Here is an 18,652-nt window from a genome sequence, read left to right on the forward strand (position 1 = left end):
TTCCTATGACTTGGTTGGGAAGACAAGAAAAGACAGAGACTGGCAACATTCATACATACAAATATGAATTTTTTAAGGTTGTTAAAGTTCAGTATCAAAACTTTTAATAAGAAGCACCTCAGAGTCAACAAGATATTGTTTTAAGAAATACTAGATATGGAAACTGACTAGTTGAAATATCAGCAAAGCTCAGCAAGCCTACATTTGAAATCATTCTTAGAAAGCGGACTAGGACAAATTGATAATGTAAATGTAAATTTTAATACCATTTAGGAGTATTTCTCATTTCCATGTGTCCCAAATTGTATATTATGAGTCTTTTTGGAAAAGGCAAGATAAGGACTGGAAAAGGAAGAAAGGGTTCACAGAGAATGTGAAAGGAGTAGATGGGAAAGGGTGAATGAAAAAGACAATTGCAGAGAAGGAACAGTGAGAACGCACAAGAGACAAGAGGGATAAAAAGATATTCTTATTTAGGAAGGTAGCTTGTAAAACTATACCTATGAGTTATCTGTCAAAATTATGATGTTTAAATTATCTGTTTAAATGATGGTTATCTGATGACTATAATGTAAAATATGAGACTTTAATAAGTAGAAGGTGCTTTTAAATTTTACAATAGGTACTTAGCCGAAGGTAATTGGAGGGATTCTAGAAAAGGTATTAGAAAATGAAAATAAGACAAGCAGCGGGCTTCCCTTGTAGCTCAGCTGGTAAAGAATCCGCCCACAGTGCGGGAAACCTGGGTTTGATCCCGGGTTGGGAAGATCCCCTGGCAAAGGGAAAGGCTACCCACTCCAGTATTTTGGCCTAGAGAATTCCATGGACTATACAGTCCATGGGGTCACAAAGAGTCAGACATGACTGAGCGAAGTAATGTCCCAAGACGTTATCTAACAGCTCAACTTAATTTTTCCGTTTTATGTCAGTGTGATACTGGGATGGCTTAGACATTTAGTTATTAATTTCATTTAATTAATCAAGCCTTGAGTGACTACTAAGTGGTTAGCCTCAGAGGCCAGCTATGACCAATGAGCTGAACAGGGATTGGCCAAGCACCAAATGACCTCATCAATTGAGCATTGTGTCCTAGGGTCCTGGAGAGTATAAAAGCGGGTGCAGGAGCCCAGCCAAACTGGCTCTTCAAGTAGTTTCTGAACATGTAGACAACCAGACGTAAGACAGGTAAGTAGAGAAGAAGCAGATACTGAAAGCAGGTACTATAGTAATTGATTAAGGGTATGAGTTAATGTGAATGATCAGAGTATAAGGACTGATGTTAAAGAAAGAAGTATATGTGTTGGCCAGGCTGGAGAGTTGGGGGAGGTTGTTCTCATTGGGTTGGGTTTGAGCTGAACCTTAAGTTGTGGGGCAGGTATTTTGAGTTTAGAGATTGGGAAGTAGGGAACAGATCTTATTTATTGGGGAGATAATCGTACTGGCTTATTATGGAACAGAAAATTCACTTTGGAAAAGCTATAGGAAATAAGCTGATGTGCTGGAGGAGGCATCATTTAAATGTCAAAGAAAAACACTTTAATCTTAAAGGTTACAGGAAGTTAATAGAGAAGGGACCAAATCTACACTAAATGTTGACTGTAAAACAAGCAGTAACAATATTTAAGGAAAGTATCTTCCTTTTTCCCCCTACATTTTCAACATCAAATGTTTTTTTGTGATCAGAAAAGAGGGAGAAATTAAGAGGTTGAACCAAAAAAGCTATTGAACTCCCTTTACCACTCTGGGATGGGCAGGGTTACCTCCTAGGTGGTTGGGCTAATTGAGTGAAGGCAAAAGTAAAATTCAACAAAACCCACAAGTACAAGGCAGAATTGGGGAAACCATTGAGGTTCTTGTGCTTCAGGGGCTCCAAAAAGCCCTTGTTTATGGTTAAATGTACAATTGCAGCCATATCTCATCACAGAGTGGGCTCTGTTTCTGATGAGAGAAATGGAAGTTGCCAGGGTTTAGTCCTAGGCAAGTTACTTAGCTTCTTTGAACCTGTCTCCTCATCTGTAAAACATGAGCAATGGTAGTCGCGGCCTCACAATAAGGACTTTTGTGATGTAAGGATGAGGTAACACTTGTTGGTTGCTTAGCAATGGTGGTTGGTACATAGTCAATGCTCAGTACAGCATTTATTAATAATTTAAGGAATAAATTTATTTTATAGCCTAGAGACTTACTTCTTACATTGCCTAGATGGGATTAGATGCCTCTTTGTCTGGGTTTCAACCCAGACCCAGACCTAAATTTGAACTAAACTGAACTTCTAGGCTTGGTGGCATGGCAATGGTGGGAGTGGGGTTAGCAGGGTGGGAGGCACTGTTCAAGGTGTTGTGGCCATAGGAATATTAAATTCCATGTCAGGTTTTGGTTTAATTTGGCACTGACTGTTATTCAAACAAAGCAGTGTTGTGAGTAGCAGAGGAAGGGAGGGGAGGAAAATCAACACATTCTTGGAAATAAGATGCAGCTTTTGCTTGGCTATTTTGTTTTTTCTTCAGCCACAGAAATATTTATTTGCTCTCAGGCTCACAATGAAAATCCCTTTCAGGACATGGTACAAACCTAAGCTTTAGAGGAAACTTCATTTAAGATGACAAGAATTTAGCAAGATTTCCCTTGATACTTTTTTGTTTTAATATGAGAACCCCTCAGATGTGTGCTCTTTAGTTTAGGGAGACCACTTTGCATATACTGAGAGCCCCCTCAACTTCATTTCCTGTGGCTGTGGCATATATGGTGTTTTAAAATTTGATGTCTGCCTTATTTCCTGATGACCTTAGTGTTTACGAAGTGTATACATGTATCATTTACCTGTTCTCTCCATGTATTTATGTGCTAGGCTTTTCATGCTTTAGTATAAAGCATGGCAGTGCAATAATTCTCCAGCAGTTGCTCTCTTGGACCTCAGACATCTGGCATGATGCTATAGGAGCTGGTCCTAGGTCAATATTTGAAGCACAAGGAAGCTCTGTGTGACCAAGTTAATGGAACTTTCCTGTTTTCTGGTTCTGTGGTATGTGTTTAAAGCAAGATTTAGAGCAAAAAAGTTTAGGCAGTCACCTCTTCTTCACCAATGCAGGGCTTATTGCTGTGGCAATACAATGAATACCCATTTGTGATGTTAAGCTTGTGTCACTGATGATGTAATTGGTTGGTTAGGAAACGGAATACTGTCTTTTAATCCCATCCCCCTAGAAACATCTCCCCCTGACACACACATTTGACAGTTTCTTCCCTTAAAGAGCTTATACTTTTGTTAAACCGGACCTTAACAGATGAAAAAAAAAAATCCCTATCTATCCTGAGGTCTCTAGTATTTAGGAGATTGTGAAGAGGGCTGTTGTGCGTGTGTGTGTGTGTGTGTGTGTGTTTTAAAATTCCACTTTACCCTAGAGTTTGACTCAGGTCTGCCTGTGGACATAAGGGACAGGAAACTTTCTGGTGATTCATTCCCATCCTGGAAGCAGATTAAGTCCTTAGGAACACATAGTCTCAAGTTCTAGGAAGATCTAAGCAACTGGTAGAATTTCTTTGGGATGAGTAGGCACCAAATACCATATACAGCTTATATAATAGAGGAGAGGATTGAAAAAGCACAGTTATCTCTAGTTTTGCCTTTGCTGTTAGTTGTGTGACCCAAGATTTCAGCCTCTTTATGATCAGCTGTTCTTGATCTGAAAATACAGAGGGCTGGAATATACAGTGCCTTTCAGTCTTAACATTTAAAAGAGAGTCACATTTACCGGGTATTCTCTGTAGCGCCTTCCCTTTTGAAAGTTTGTAGCTAATAGCTGAACTTACATTTCAGGAGTAATTACTTTAAAGCACTTTTCCTTAATCTCCAGTAATTTAGATGATAAGGAGGGAGAGGGATAAAGGCAAGAATTTTTGGCAAATTCTTGTAGAGAAATTCTAAAATTCATTACTTTCCTATCTACCTTTGGAATTCTTTCAATAAGTGGTTATTTATTATTCTTGTGCCCCTTCCCCACCTCCTAAAACAGTGTTCAAAAATCGAAAAAACACAAGAGACAAAAAAAAAAAAATCATCCTAATTCCACCACTCACGTAAATTGCACTTTTCCTTTAGGTTTTTGTCTAAAAACATGTGACTGGATGGATCGCTCTGAGAACTGCTTTTGCTTCTCTTTGGAAATATAGGTCCATGTCTTGAGAGTATTTTGCTACGTAATAAGATACTCTTAGGTTACTTTTTCTTAGGTTACTTTTAACCTCTTTTCATCCTCCCCGCCCCCCCCCCCCACTTTTAGGGCATTAGGGGCCGGCGAGGCCGTATCTCAAGAGTGCTGCTGGCGTTGCTGGTGTTAGAAACAATATGATGCACTTATAAGGGCATGGAGAGGGGTGGGGGGCAGGAAATATTCCATAAGCGAAAAAATGAAGCAACCTGCACTCTGAAGATCTAAGAAATTTCCGACACTAGAACCTTTTGTGTAGCGTTTTCGGCAACCTTCGGCAGAGGGCGCTCGGAAATTGTCGTCACTTTCCGGACAGCCTCCCAGACTTTACCCTCTAGAAAACTGTACAGTGTTTCCGGCTCTTCTCAGTTGCGGGCGCTCGTAACTTTTCGGCAGTTTCCGGGAAGACTCGGGGGCTCCGCGCCTCGCTAGCTGTTCCGATCGCCTGGCGCAGCGGGCAGGGTCTCTGGCGAGTCATGGCGTCCCCTTCTCGGAGGCTGCAGACCAAACCGGTCATCACTTGTTTCAAGAGCGTCCTGTTGATCTACACATTCATCTTCTGGGTGAGAGACGGAGACTCCGGGGACTGGAGGGGATCCCAGGCTGGAGTCGGGGAGGGGGTGTGTGACCCCGAGCCGAGGGAGCTCGGATCCGAAGTGGGAAGGGAGGCGCGAGTGGGGTTGGGGCGGCGGTCGCTGCTGGGACCTCGGCGCTGGGACTCCACCTCGGGTTCGGGCATCTCGCCCGCTCGGGTCGGGGTCTTGGGCAGCCGAGAGGCTGAACCAGGACCAGAAGTGCCTAGCGTTCGAATTCGATGCGGGGCGCCTGGAATGGAGTGACCGCCCCCCCCCCCCGCCCCCAAAGCAAGCAGAGAGTGTCCCCTGAGAAGCAAGGCTTGCCCGGGCCCGGTGAGGGCTCGCTTGCATAATAGTCTCTTTCTTTTCACTGCTTCATAAGAGCGGAGTATTTCGCAGGTAAGTATGATAATGGCTCCGCTCCCGCCAGTCTATCCTTAGGCTTGCTTTGTGAACCATTCTTTTGTACGCTGTGCACATTTGTTTCTGGAACACTTACAAACACTCCCTCTCCCCCTACCTGCGGGAAGGTTTTCTTCCTAAAGCGGGAGTAAATGGGTTAAGGAAGTTTTGAACCCTAGGGTAAAAAAAAAACATCAAGTTTAAGAATTTTGTCAAGATGCCTAGCTGCCCCCTGGTTTTGTCCTGGCTACAGCTATCCAGCGTGTGGGTTTATCAAGACCTGTTCTTGTGTGCAGCTCCCCTTCCTAACCCTCTGTACAGTCCCCCCTTGTCTGCCATATCCCAGCCACAGTTCTGTGGCCACAGAGTGCTACGTCAATTCTCACACCTATTGTTTCTTAAACATCTAGTGGTGTGTGGTTTGAAGATGTTACTGTATACAGTGTATAACTCTCTATTCTCTGATTTCCCACATAGATCACTGGTGTTATCCTTCTTGCCGTTGGCATTTGGGGCAAGGTGAGCCTAGAGAATTATTTTTCCCTTTTAAATGAGAAGGCCACCAATGTCCCCTTTGTGCTCATTGGCACTGGCACTGTCATTATTCTTTTGGGCACCTTTGGCTGTTTTGCTACCTGCCGAGCTTCTGCATGGATGCTGAAACTGGTGAGTCCTTGTTTTCTTAAAATTGGTTGTTGGTTTTTGAAAAGGCTAATATGTTGTAGGCTTTGTTTCTTGGAACTAGGCATGGCCCCTTTCTGATTTTTCCTCTTCCTTATGAAAACTTAGCAAGTAACAGTATAGCTGCCAATTCCCACTTCTGTTGTGTTTTCCCTGCCCTTTTCAGTAACAATGTGCTGAACATTGACTCGCTTTGCAGCTGTCATGTATCTTATTTATGCTGACTTGGACTTTCTTTTTATCCCACAGTATGCAATGTTTCTGACTCTCATTTTTTTGGTTGAACTGGTCGCTGCTATCATAGGATTTGTTTTCAGACATGAGGTAAGCTTGCCTTTGGGAACCTGAATATGTGAAAATTTATCCTCTAAGAGATAAAACTGGATAAATTTAAGTAATAGAGTTAAAAGACAGCTTTCACTAGTGCTTTCACTAGCACAAAACTGGTAACACAGAATTGATACCTTCTCCACTTGTCAAAACTTTAAAAACAAATTAGAAATTGGAATTCCACTTTGTTAAATCTGGGGTTAGGAAATCATTCAGTGAGTACTGAGGCCTCATCCAGGAGAGTGTTTAACAAAGTGGTAGTGAGGGTGGGCGATACAGCAGTACAAAGCTGCCACTTGAATAAATTTAGGTTCCCATTGTACTGTGAACTTCTCATAGTTATCATCTTTTCCTGGAATGTTTTGCTTAGGAGTCCCCTTAGCAAAACCATATCACTTAGAAGATAGAATTGGACCATAGATATTAATTATATGTTGCTGCAATTTCCTATTTGACCTGGAGATCAAAAGAACATTCTAGAATCTTTGTTTACCAGCCTTGTGTTTCTTTGCTGTAGATTAAGAACAGCCTTAAGAATAATTATGAGAAAGCTTTAAAGCAGTATAACGCTACGGGAGATTATAGAAGTGATGCAGTAGACAAGATCCAAAGCATGGTAAGTGGTCATAGCTGGTGGTTTCTCAAGAAGGAAACACATTCGCTATTCCCTCAGAGAAGATGATAGGCCCCTGCCTATCATATGTTGTCCACTTGCAGTATAGCAGTGAAAGTCAGACCAGTTCCAAAATGTTTATCTCATGAATTTTAATGCCAATGTCATAGGATAGAGATCACTGAGTATAATCTTAGATGCTGGTGTAATTGTTTGACTACATAGTTGTAATATGAACTCTAAATGCTTTTGTTGGATTTTTTTCAGTTGCATTGTTGTGGTGTCACCAACTATAGAGATTGGAAGGATACTAATTATTACTCGGAAAAAGGATTTCCTGAAAGCTGCTGTAAACTTGAAGATTGTTCTCCTCAGAGAGATGCAGATAAAGTAAACAATGAAGTAAGGAGTAAAAAAAGAATTTAATTTTCACTCACAATACACATAATCTGCAATAGCACAGAAAACTGAAGCTCAGAAAATTTGTGACTTGTGATTAAGTGACACTTAAATGCATAATCCAAAAAATGAATCTTATGTCCCTCAAAGGAGATAGGATTTGTTATGAAAGAATAATTTGAATAAAAGAACAAAGATCATCTTTTGCAGAGATGTGTGATCAAAGTATTATTGCTTGGACTGTACTTACTGTTTTTTTTTTTTTTTAATTTCTCTTCCATTAGGGTTGTTTTATAATGGTGATGACCATTATAGAGTCAGAAATGGGAGTTGTTGCTGGAATTTCTTTTGGAGTTGCTTGCTTCCAAGTAAGTCCTTGTAGTTAGGAAATGTTTCATCACTTTTGTAGGTGTAGGCTACAAGATTTCCACTTTGAAGGCTTTGAGTTTTTGCTTCTGGGCCCTGTATAGCAAGGACATTTTTTAGAGAAGTCACATTTTCACAAAACTCAGTCGATCATCTCAGTAGAAACATAGTAGTTTTGCCCTTTCCATTCCAGTTTTCAGTTGTCTTGGATCCTGTTTTACCATGCTGTTTTCCACAAAGCCAGAGTTCTGTGAGACCTGCCCTCTTAGGTCTCTCTGAATCTGTACTCTCTAATAAAATAGCCACCTTTCAAAAGTTATAACTATGAAATTAAAATTTTAGCTCCTTAGGCTTCCATTTGAAGTGCTTGAAAACCATATGTGGCTAATTGCTGCCATGCTGGACAGCATTTTCATTATCACAGTACTGCCTCATAGATGGAGATTTTACTTGATGAGATGCTAATTCTAAGCCATATCCTTTTTGCTCTGATAACTGAGAGGAAGAATAAGAAAAGTTTCCCCAAACTTCAGGATTTTCCCAGACTGATTTATGTCAGGGATGGTTGTGAAATTCCAGATCACAGTTGTAGTTAAGACATCATGTATAAGCTTATTATAGAAAAAACTTAAGGAAATAAGTAGTGAATTGGAAGTGAAAGGACCTGTATCTTCAGGTATTTAAGCTTTATGTGTATGTGTATGTTTAGTTTTGCTTATATTTTATTTCCAGCTGATTGGAATCTTTCTAGCTTACTGCCTCTCTCGTGCCATTACAAATAACCAGTATGAGATAGTGTAACCAACATAACACGGGCCTATTACTCTCCAACTTTAAGGTATGTTCATTTTGATCCTCAGCACTGTCAGTGTTTACTTCTGCCTATACATGTGATGGATGGGACTGAGTTTGCAAAGAAGATCATGTCCAGCAGTGCATTCAAATATTATCAGCATTGTGTTAGCAGCGGGACACAACTGAAGTGACTTGGCACAGCACAGCCATGTATAAGCACTAGTCTCGCAAAAATATCATGGCAGTAAAAGGACAGATGGGCCTCTCTGGGTTTACCTACATGTCAGCCTAAAGATCCTTCGTGGTCCCATTTCTAACAGATTTGAACCTAATGAAGAGAAATGAAGAATCCTAATAGTGACCTTACTTGTAAGTGTCCCTGGCAAGTACACTCTGGCTCTTGATCAATACCAGCATTTTCCCCTGGTCTTTTACCCAATTCTCATTTACTGCAGTCTTCTGGTATTACTAGAGCCATGAACTCATCTAGCTTAACTAGATTTTGGAGAAACATGTGTTTCAATAACTTCAGAATTTGAATGATAAAATGTGAGAACTATAGCTGGCTGAATTAATCCCTAGGGTTCCCTTCACATTTGATTTGAGTCACTCACTGGGAACACGTGGAGATCTTCATTAGCAGACTAGATTAAAATGCGTGCAAATGAATACAGATATTGAAGTTTGGGTTACAAGGAAATTAACTATTTTTCCTTTAATTTAGGATATTAACATCCCTATCCCCAACCTTGTGAATTACAAGATCACCTGGATGGAAGACCTACATTTGTTACAGATAGATTGAAAAACTACATCAATAGTCTGATTCGATCAAGACAGTTGTTTGATACGTTCGAAGTCCACCTTTTGTCCCATTCATGTTACATCATTGAAATCTCCGTATCACTCTGAAACACTGGAAGAGCTTAATAAATTGTAAATGAAGCAAAACTGTTCCTCTTGACTTTTTTGTCTTGGTATGGGGCTTTTGATAGACAATGAGTTTGCTGTTCATGTAGTAAGATCGAAAACTGACCCTTCCAAACTTGCCCTTTTCCCAGCCAGAGTTATCTGGTGTGATTGTATACTTTGCTTCAAGAAATTAAAATGTTTTCATTAGTCACACTGTAATTTAATTCCAGCCAGTAGTTGGATAACACCCATCATCAGAGTTGCCAATTGGTGGTAATGGTCTGACTTCTAAGGCACTCAAGACTGTAAAAGGCACTACACATGCTCTGTGATACATCAGGTTGCAACACCTTAACACTTTATGTTTCTCTGCCTCTGAATTAAGATATTTACACTAACATGTTTGTTTCCATTATTGTTTGAAAGGTTCTGATTATTACTGGTGCCAGAGTTATTGTATTCTCTTTGGGAATTTAAAGCAAAAGATCTTCATTAGCTTTAGCTGGAATTTCCTTGCCAGGTTCATATGACTTAATTGTCAATACTAAGGTTAACTTTTAATAGTTTTGTGCCTTTGGTTAATAAATATAAATCTTTTACACAATAAATAGTGTTTTTCTCTAAAATCATTGTGTTTAACTTTTGGAAAATCTTCTGGGATGGTGGTTTTCCGCTGAGAAAGCTAAGCCCCACATTTCTACTTGGTGAATATAGTTCTGGATATGAAATGTGAATATAGTTCTGGATATGAAATGTAAACCTGAGATCTGGACACATTTTTTAAAAGTTCCTGTTTACAAAAACTATTCCCTGTGAAAGAAACACATTCCTTGCTATGAAAGAGCATAATGCTTATCATTCTCCTAGAGATTAGACATTTTTATTGTATAGTTTAAGAAGTTGGATGGGGAGAGAGATAACCTGTACCTTCAGGGTAATAAGGAAATTAATCATTAAAGTTGGAGTTGGAATAGGGGAATTCTTTCTTTGGTTTTGAGTTTCTTTATTCACTGTGTGTGTTAGTTACTCAGTTGTGTTCGAGTCTGATTCTCCTGACTAGCCCTTGAGGCTCCTCTGTCCATGGCATTCTCCAGGCAAGAATACTGGAGTGGGTTGCCATTGCTTTCTCCAGTGGATCTTCCTGACCCAGGGATCGAACTCAGGTCTCTTGTATTGCAAGCAGATTCTTTACCATCTGAGCTACCAGGAAAACCCTCTTTATCCATTAGAAGAACCAAGCTCATCTCTGACTGCCACATATTCACAGTCCTTGAATTTAATGGTAAGTAAGTAAGTGTTAGTTGCTCAGTCGTGCCCAACTCTTTGCAACCCCCCGGGACTGCAGCCCACCAGGCTCATCTGTCCATGAGATTTTCCAGGCAAGGATACTGGAGTTGGGTTGCCATTTCCTTCTCCAGGGGATCTTCCCAACCCAGGGATCAAACTCTGGTCTCCTACACTGCAGGCAGATCTTTACTGACTGAGCTACAAGGGAAGCCCAAATTTAATGGTAAGGGGGAGTCAACCACAGTACAGAAAGTGGATGAAAACTACTAAAGTTAATGATGAGTTTGGCAGTACCTATTTGAAAGTACTTGAAGTTACTGCAGAGAAAGGGTATTCTCCATTAAAACATTCGATGGGTGACGACATAAGGTATAGGGATAAAACAATTGAAAAAAATTAGTGGCTTTCCAAATGTAGTGAATCAGTTATTGAAATCTGATGCTAAATAAGGATTTAAAGGATAATCAAACTTCTTTAAAGGATAATTGTAGCAATTTTCAAATAGCTATTTTTTCACTAGGGTGGCCTAGGATAACCTTTTGAAGTTTTCTTTAGTATTTTATAGACATTTTTCCTTGTTATTAAAAAAAAAAAAAAAAAACCCCAGCACATGTGAAAAGTAGAAAAAACACGCTGCCTTGCCCTTAAGGTGGGTTGGTGTGTTTGTTTTCAAGATGGATTTATTTTGGATGGCTAGGTAAAAGCCCCTTCTAGCTGAGGTGTGCGTCTGTACGTGGACTATAAAGTCCACCCCCACCTTTGTAATGTGCCAAAGGTATCCTGTGGGTTGTCTCACTTCCAGGCACCAGGTTGCCCACTGCAAGGCAGCTCTGAACTCCACTTTGAGAAGCACACTTTTCTGAAAGTGTGGAAAGCTTGGCAGCTTTGGCCTATTCCTATGAGGGGTTGGGTTTACGTTGTAGGCATCAAAATTTTACAGAAAATAAGTCCCTAATATAAGGTATAAATGCCATTTCTGTTTTTCCTCAGCTCACACAGGATTCTTTGAGACTGTGCTTTTAATCTCCTGTCAGAATCCAAGTTGGTACTTTAACAGTGATGCTGGCCAGCCAAACTGATTAAATTATTAGGAGCTAAGCAATGTACACATTTTTGTGTGTGTGAAGTTGAGAAAGCTTTGATTTCTTTGGACTGTTCTGTATGGGCTTTTGTTTATATTTGTAGGAAAAAGTCTAACACAAGCTGTAACTACTATTCCTCACAGCATACGTAAGATACATTGAGATTTGTTATTTTTAAAATTTGTTGCCCTTCAAGGTTGACACCTTTGCCTGTGATGTGGGCAACCAAACTTTTTTAATTCAGAAAGGAAAACAGAAGTCTAATATATCAGAAAAGAATACATAAACTGAAACAGTTTTGGGGAAATGAGACTTTTTAAGTCATGGGTCTAAAACTTCAGATTTCTTGTGAAAGAAAACCATTATGGTTTAATTACGACTTTTCTATTATGTATCCCTATCCTATGGAGCTTAGTAGACTTGGGCACTTGTAAGAGCACTGCAAATGCTAATGAAATAAATAAAGGAGCCAATCTAATTATAATGGTTTCTTAATGTTCTGTTACATAAGTCTTTGATCTAAATATCTCATTCCATATAAGCCACTGTTTATCTAATAGAAACCCCCTGCCCAGTCAGAAACCACTTAACCTCGGAAACCTCTCTGCTAACTTCCTCCCTGTCAAATCACTTTTTGCTGCTTCTCTTTTGAAGTCCTTGCTACATGCGATGCCACTGAAGATTCTTGGTTTTTGTTTTGACCTTGTAATATCCTGCTTTTCTTCCCTTTTACTGCTCTTTCTAGTTTACTTTACTGTTTTAATTTCCTCCTACTTTTCAAGTGTGGCTTTCCCCCTGAGGCTTGCATTTGGCTTTCTGCTCTTAGGTTATGCCAACCTTGGAGGAACTGAATGTAGATTACGCTTCAGTTGTGTGTTGGTAATTGTGACTTGCTTGTTTCCCTCTCTGTCCCCAGCACCCCAAACTGTATCACTCTGAACACTTAAAGATTCAAAAACCCCTCCTGTAACATGTAGTCCATGCGTAGTAGGCACATTTGATGTTGACTGAACTGGTTCCTTCACCAGGAATAACAGTTTTTGGGAAGCAGGGAAGACGGTCCAATTGCTCTGAAAGTGCATCATTGGCTCTGCTACATGCATTCATCAGATGAACATGAGTTCTTTGGGTAAGACTGTCATACTTGATCTGGTGGTGCTCTCATTACCATGACCTCAAAGCTTTTATTAAAAAATTAGTGATTTGTAAAGATTTCTCTCTTCCAACAAGTTTTTCACTACCATTGCTGGGGAAAGACAATCCCAATATGAATATCCTCAAAGCAGATCAAACTGGCATGGTACATCCCTGAATATAGACAATCCACGAATAAGTGTACACAGTGTCTAAGTAGGTAATACAACTACTCAGAATCATACTGGAAAGGTTTGGACACAGGGTAACACACCTGGGGTACAGTAGATTTTGAGAGATGAGGGATGGCATCCATACATTTTCACTCCAAATGCATGTCATGACCTTCCTTAGCAGGAAAATGGCATCAAAGAGAAGATGTTGTTGTTCAGTCCCTAACTGTTGTTCAGTTGGACTCTTTGCAACCCCATGGACTGCAGCACACCAGGCTCCTCTGTCCTCCACTGTCTCTTGGAGTTTCCTCAAATTCATGTCCTTGGAGTAGGTGATGCTCTCTAACCATCTCATTCTCTGCCACCTTCTTCTTTTGCCTTCAATCTTTCCCAGCATCAGGGTCTTGGTGGCTCAGTGGTAAGGAATCCACCTGCCAATTCAGGAGACATGGGTTCTATCCTTGGGTTAGGAAGATTCCCCTGGAGAAGGAAATGGGAACCCACTCCAGTATTCTTGCCTGGGAAATCCCATGGACAGAGGAGCCTGGGGGGCTACAATCCATGGGATCACAGAAGAGTCAGACACAATTCAGTTTGACTAAACAAAGGTTAGATACTTTGCAAAGAATTTTTTTTCCTACTCAGTTTCTTCTTTCTCCCTTCCTGGCAAAGGTAAGAGAATTAATGTTTACTGCGTACTTACTAGTTGCCCAACATGTGTAAGGTGCTTCAATCAACTACCTTGTGCAGGGAGTCAGAACTATCCCCATTTTTCCATAAAAAAACACAAAAAAGCTGAAAATTAGGTTAAATAACTTGTGCAAGGTCACACAGCTTGTGAGTGGCAGGTCTAGGATTTGAACTTAAATCTATCAGACCCTGAAGCCCATGTTTCTTTCAGTGATTTTTACTGCATGGTAATAACAAAAAGGCTCTGGGGCTTATGTGGTGCTGGTCCATGGCCAGAGAACAGGAGTAAAAAAAAAAAAGCACAATTCTCCTCTAAAAAGGCTTCCCTGGTGACTCAGAGGTTAAAGTGTCTGCCTGCAATGCGAGAGACCTGGGTTCGACCCCTGGGTTGGGAAGATCCCCTGGAGAAGGAAATGGCACCCCACTCCAGTGTTCTTGCCTGGAGAATCCCATGGACGGAGGAGCCTGGTGGGCTACAGTCCACGGGGTTGAAAAGAGTCGGACACGACTGAGCGACTTCACTCACTCACTTCACTCACTCAAATATCTTTTAATCAGTTTTTACTGAATACGTAATCTTTAAAAAGATTTCATGAAAATAAGTATCCTATTTTCTCACAATATGCTCTTGTAGAGCGTTACCATGCAATAAGTACATATTAAAAGCAAATACATCTATTTTTACTCCCTGCCTCCATGTTATTGAACCAAAGAAATGACTATGAAGAGTTAACCACAATCTAAACATTAACCCATCCCATTTTCTTTTAAGCTTCTCGTTACTCGGGCAAAGGCTTCCTAAAGTTCATAAGCTAATATTTCCTATGTTGGTAAAGATACTTCACAACACTCAGCTGCTTTCATAACATATTCTTTTTTGACTATCTTTAAACATTAAATGGACCCCCCCTGCACCCCCCACCCCCCTCCAAAACCCAAACCTCTGATACACAGTCACATACATGCTGGAGCCAGAATCAGTCTCATTCTGTAGGCAGAAATCCAAACTGTGCTTTCTCTAAATGGACTGATGGGCTGGTTTGCACATACACACAGATATCTATCCCCCTGTTGGACTACAGCAACTTCCAAGAGTCACAGCCCCCATGGTGTGCCTCAGGGCATCTAGGGAGTTCAGAACTCACACCACAGCTCTCTGCAGCCTTGAATCTAGCCCAATCACAGTCTGACCCAAGCAGGGGAGCAACACAGGCCCTTCTTCATGGTCTTTCTCAGCCCCCACCCCGACCCTTCTTGGCCTTCACCCCATCCTGGTCTCTGATACTGGCAGAAGGAAACCTATCAAAAAGCATGTCACGGTAATTATTCAAGAACTTGGCTTGGAGACGTACCCAGAAGAATTCAGAAAATATCAAAAAGTTTAGGGAAAAAGAAAAATGTAAAAATCTGACAAAGATAACCAATGTTTTGATTTAAAAATAGATGTTTCTTATCCACAAACTGAATACTGTACATGAATTATAAAATGTATAAAAAGTCAGAGTTTAAAGTGGTATAAAGTAATAAATTTGTCTCCCTTTTCTGCCCACCCTCATTTCCACTTCCCAGAGGCAATTACTGGTAAAAGTTCCTTCTGATTCCTTCCATATATTGCCTGCCGTGTACAAGTATATCTTATATTATTTCATTTCTCCCCAACAAATGGAAGCCATGGTTAAGACCACAGATTGTGGAGCCAGACTTATGGCTTGGATCCCCAACTATACTAATAACTGGCTGCATGTTCTTTGGCAAGTCACTTAATCTCTCTGTGCCTCAGTTTCCTAACTTATAAAAAAGGGATAAATAATATTACTTACTGCATAGGGCTGTTATGAGAATTAAATGAATTGCTACATGCTAAGCACCTGACCTGCCTCTTGAGAAATCTGGTCAGGAAGCAACAGTTAAGACTGGACATGGAACAACAGACTGGTTCCAAATAGGAAAAGGAGTACGTCAAGGCTGTATATTGTCACCCTGCTTATTTAACTTATGTGCAGAGTACATCATGAGAAACTCTGGGCTGGAAGAAGCACAAGCTGGAATCAAGATTGCTGGGAGAAATATCAATAACCTCAGATATGCAGATGAAACCACCCTTATGGCAGAAAGTGAAGAGGAACTAAAAAGCCTCTTGATGAAAGTGAAAGTGGAGAGTGAAAAAGTTGGCTTAAAGCTTGACATTCAGAAAACAAAGATCATGGCATCCGGTCCCATCACTTCATGGGAAATAGATGGGAAACAGTGGAAACAGTGCCAGACTTTATTTTTTGGGGCTCCAAAATCACTGCAGATGGTGACTGCACCCATGAAATTAAAAGATGCTTACTCCTAGGAAGGAAAGTTATGTCCAACCTAGATAGCATATTCAAAAGCAGAGACATTACTTTGCCAACAAAGGTCCGTCTAGTCAAGGCTATGGTTTTCCCTGTGGTCATGTATGGATGTGAGAGTTGGACTGTGAAGAAGGCTGAGCACCGAAGAATTGATGCTTTTGCACTGTGGTGTTGGAGAAGACTCTCGAGAGTCCCTTGGACTGCAAGGAGATCCAACCAGTCCATTCTGAAGGAGATCAGCCCTGGGATTTCTTTGGAAGGAATGATGCTAAAGCTGAAACTCCACTATTTTGGCCACCTCGTGCGAAGAGTTGACTCATTGGAAAAGGCTTTGATGCTGGGAGGGATTGGGGGCAGGAGAAGAAGGGGACAACAGAGGATGAGATGGCTGGATGGCATCACTGACTCGATGGACGTGAGTCTGAGTGAACTCCAGGAGTTGGTGATGGACAGGGAGGCCTGGTGTGCTGCGATTCATGGGGTTGCACAGAGTCGGACACGACTGAGATACTGAACTGAAGCACTAAACACTTCCCAGGTGGTGCAGAGGTAAAGAATCTGCCAGCCAATGCAGGAGACTCAAGAGACGTGGGTTCGATCCCTGGGTCGGGAAGATCCCCTGGGGGAGGACACGACAACACGCTTCAGTACTCTTGCCTGGAGAATCCCATAAACTGAGGAGCCTGGTGGGCTACAGTCCATAAGGTCACAAATATTCAGACACCACTGAAGCAACTTAGCATGCATGCAGATTCCATTGTATGGATATACCATATTTGTCTATCCATTTGCCAGTTGCTGGACATTTAGATTGCTTCTACTTTTTGGCAATTATGACTAATGCTGCTGGGAACATTTCCATGGAAGTCTCTGTGTGGACATATGTTTCTATTTCTCTTGAATTCTACCTGGAAGTGGAATTACTGGGTTGTATGGTGATTTTATGTCTAACATTTTGATGAACTGCAAACTGTTTCCAAAGTGGCTGTTCCATTTTATATCCCCATCAACATCCAGTGACTGTTCCTGTTTCTCCATATTTTCACCAACATGTGGCATTGTCTGTCTTACACTCATTCTAGTGAGCACAAAGTGGCATTTCACTGTGGTTTTAATTTGTATTTTCCTAATGACTGATGATCGGAGAAGGCAATGGCAACCCACTCCAGTGCTCTTGCCTGGAAAATCCCATGGACGGAGGAGCCTGGTAGGCTGCAGTCTATGGGGTCGAGAAGAGTTGGACACTACTGAGTGACTTCACTTTCACTTTTCACTTTCATGCATTAGAGAATGAAATGGCAACCCACTCCAGTGTTCTTGCCTGGAGAATCCCAGGGGCGGTGGAGACTGATGGGCTGCCATCTATGGGGTAGCACAGAGTCAGACACGACTGAAGCGACTTAGCAGCAGCAGCAATGATGATATTAAGTATCTGATGATGATACTTAAGTATCAGTATACTTAATACTTATACTTAAGTATCAGTCAGATTAAGCATCTGACTGATGATATTAAGTATCTTTTCCTGTGCTTATCAGACATTTATAAATCTTCCTTGGTTAGGGTTAGAAATGAGAGTCTGCTCATTTCTTTTGTCCATTTAAAAAACTGGATTATTTGTCTTCTTATTAACTTGTAAGACTTCTTTGTGTATTCTGGATACAAGTCCTTTATCAGATATATGTTTCATAAATATTTTCTCCCAGATTTGTTTGCTTTTTCATTTTCTTAATGGTGCCTTTTGAAATACAAAAAACTTGAAATGAGGAGTCCCAATTCATTATATTTTTTCTTTTATGGAACATAGTTTTGGTGTCATGTCTAAGAAATCTTGGCTTTAACTTAAGGTCCCATAAATCCTCTTATATTTTCTTCTAAAAGCATCATATGTTTTTAGCTCTTACATTTAAATCTGATAAATTTAGAGCAAATTTTTGTGTATGGCCTGAGATAAGGGACTAAGATAATCTTTTTACATGCACATGTCCAATCATCCCAGAACCAATTGCTGAACATTCTTTCCCTCAGTGAATTGCCTTTTTACCTTTGTCAAAAATCAGTTTACTTTAAATATTAGTATTTGTTTCTGGACTGTTAATTCTATTTCATTGAGCATTGTGTCTATCCTTATGCCAGTTCCACACTAACTTTCTTGATAACTATAGCTTTATGGTAACTTTTGAAATTGGAAAGTGAGGGTTCTCCAACTTCTAAAAATTTTTTTCAAGATTGTTTTAGATATTCTAGATTCCTTACATTTCCATATGAACTTTGAGCTCTCGTCAATTTCTGCAAAACTGTGCTGTAATATTGTCAGGGACTATGTGAGTATATAAATCAATTTGGGGAGAATTACTGTATTAGCAATATTGAGTCTCCCAGTCCAAGAACATGGGATGCCTGTCCATTTATTTAAATCTTCTTTTACCTTCCCTCCATAATGTTTTGTAACTATTAGTATACAAGTCTTGTGCTTTGGTAAAGTTATTTCTAGGAATTTTATTATTTTGATGCTATTATAAATAAAATTACATTCTTATTTGATTTTTGGATTGTTTGTGGCTTGTGCACAGAAATGCAGTTAATTTTCTGTATTGATGTTGTGGCCTTGCCTTTTGCTTTCTTTTATGTATTCCTTAGGATATTCTATACACAAGATTATGTTA

The 18,652-nt window shown here is 40.3% G+C and overlaps 1 protein-coding gene across 4 annotated transcripts; it reads left to right on the forward strand.

Moving 5' to 3' along the window:
• Nucleotides 1–1,137: 1,137 nt before the first annotated feature.
• On the forward strand, nucleotides 1,138–9,320 carry TSPAN6 (tetraspanin 6). Of its 4 annotated transcripts, none has more exons than XR_015158503.1 (10): nucleotides 1,138–1,185; nucleotides 4,281–4,771; nucleotides 5,663–5,851; nucleotides 6,116–6,190; nucleotides 6,714–6,812; nucleotides 7,077–7,211; nucleotides 7,493–7,576; nucleotides 8,307–8,412; nucleotides 8,690–8,738; nucleotides 9,094–9,320. XR_015158503.1 is itself a non-coding variant. In XM_086386828.1 (9 exons), exons 2-8 carry the CDS (start codon nucleotides 4,685–4,687, stop codon nucleotides 8,373–8,375), a joined length of 738 nt encoding a protein of 245 aa, XP_086242954.1. In that variant the 5' UTR covers nucleotides 1,138–1,185; nucleotides 4,281–4,684; the 3' UTR covers nucleotides 8,376–8,412; nucleotides 9,094–9,320. The 4 variants fall into 4 exon arrangements, 2 of the variants coding, with proteins under 2 accessions (XP_086242954.1, XP_086242955.1); XR_015158504.1 differs by having other exon boundaries at nucleotides 4,468–4,771; XM_086386828.1 differs by lacking the exon at nucleotides 8,690–8,738.
• The last annotated feature ends 9,332 nt before the right edge of the window (nucleotides 9,321–18,652 follow it).

The sequence above is a fragment of the Bos grunniens genome, chromosome X (genome assembly GCF_055505025.1).
Source record: "Bos grunniens cultivar Pamir isolate PY7600 chromosome X, Bosgru_T2T1.0, whole genome shotgun sequence".
NCBI lineage: Eukaryota > Metazoa > Chordata > Mammalia > Artiodactyla > Bovidae > Bos > Bos grunniens.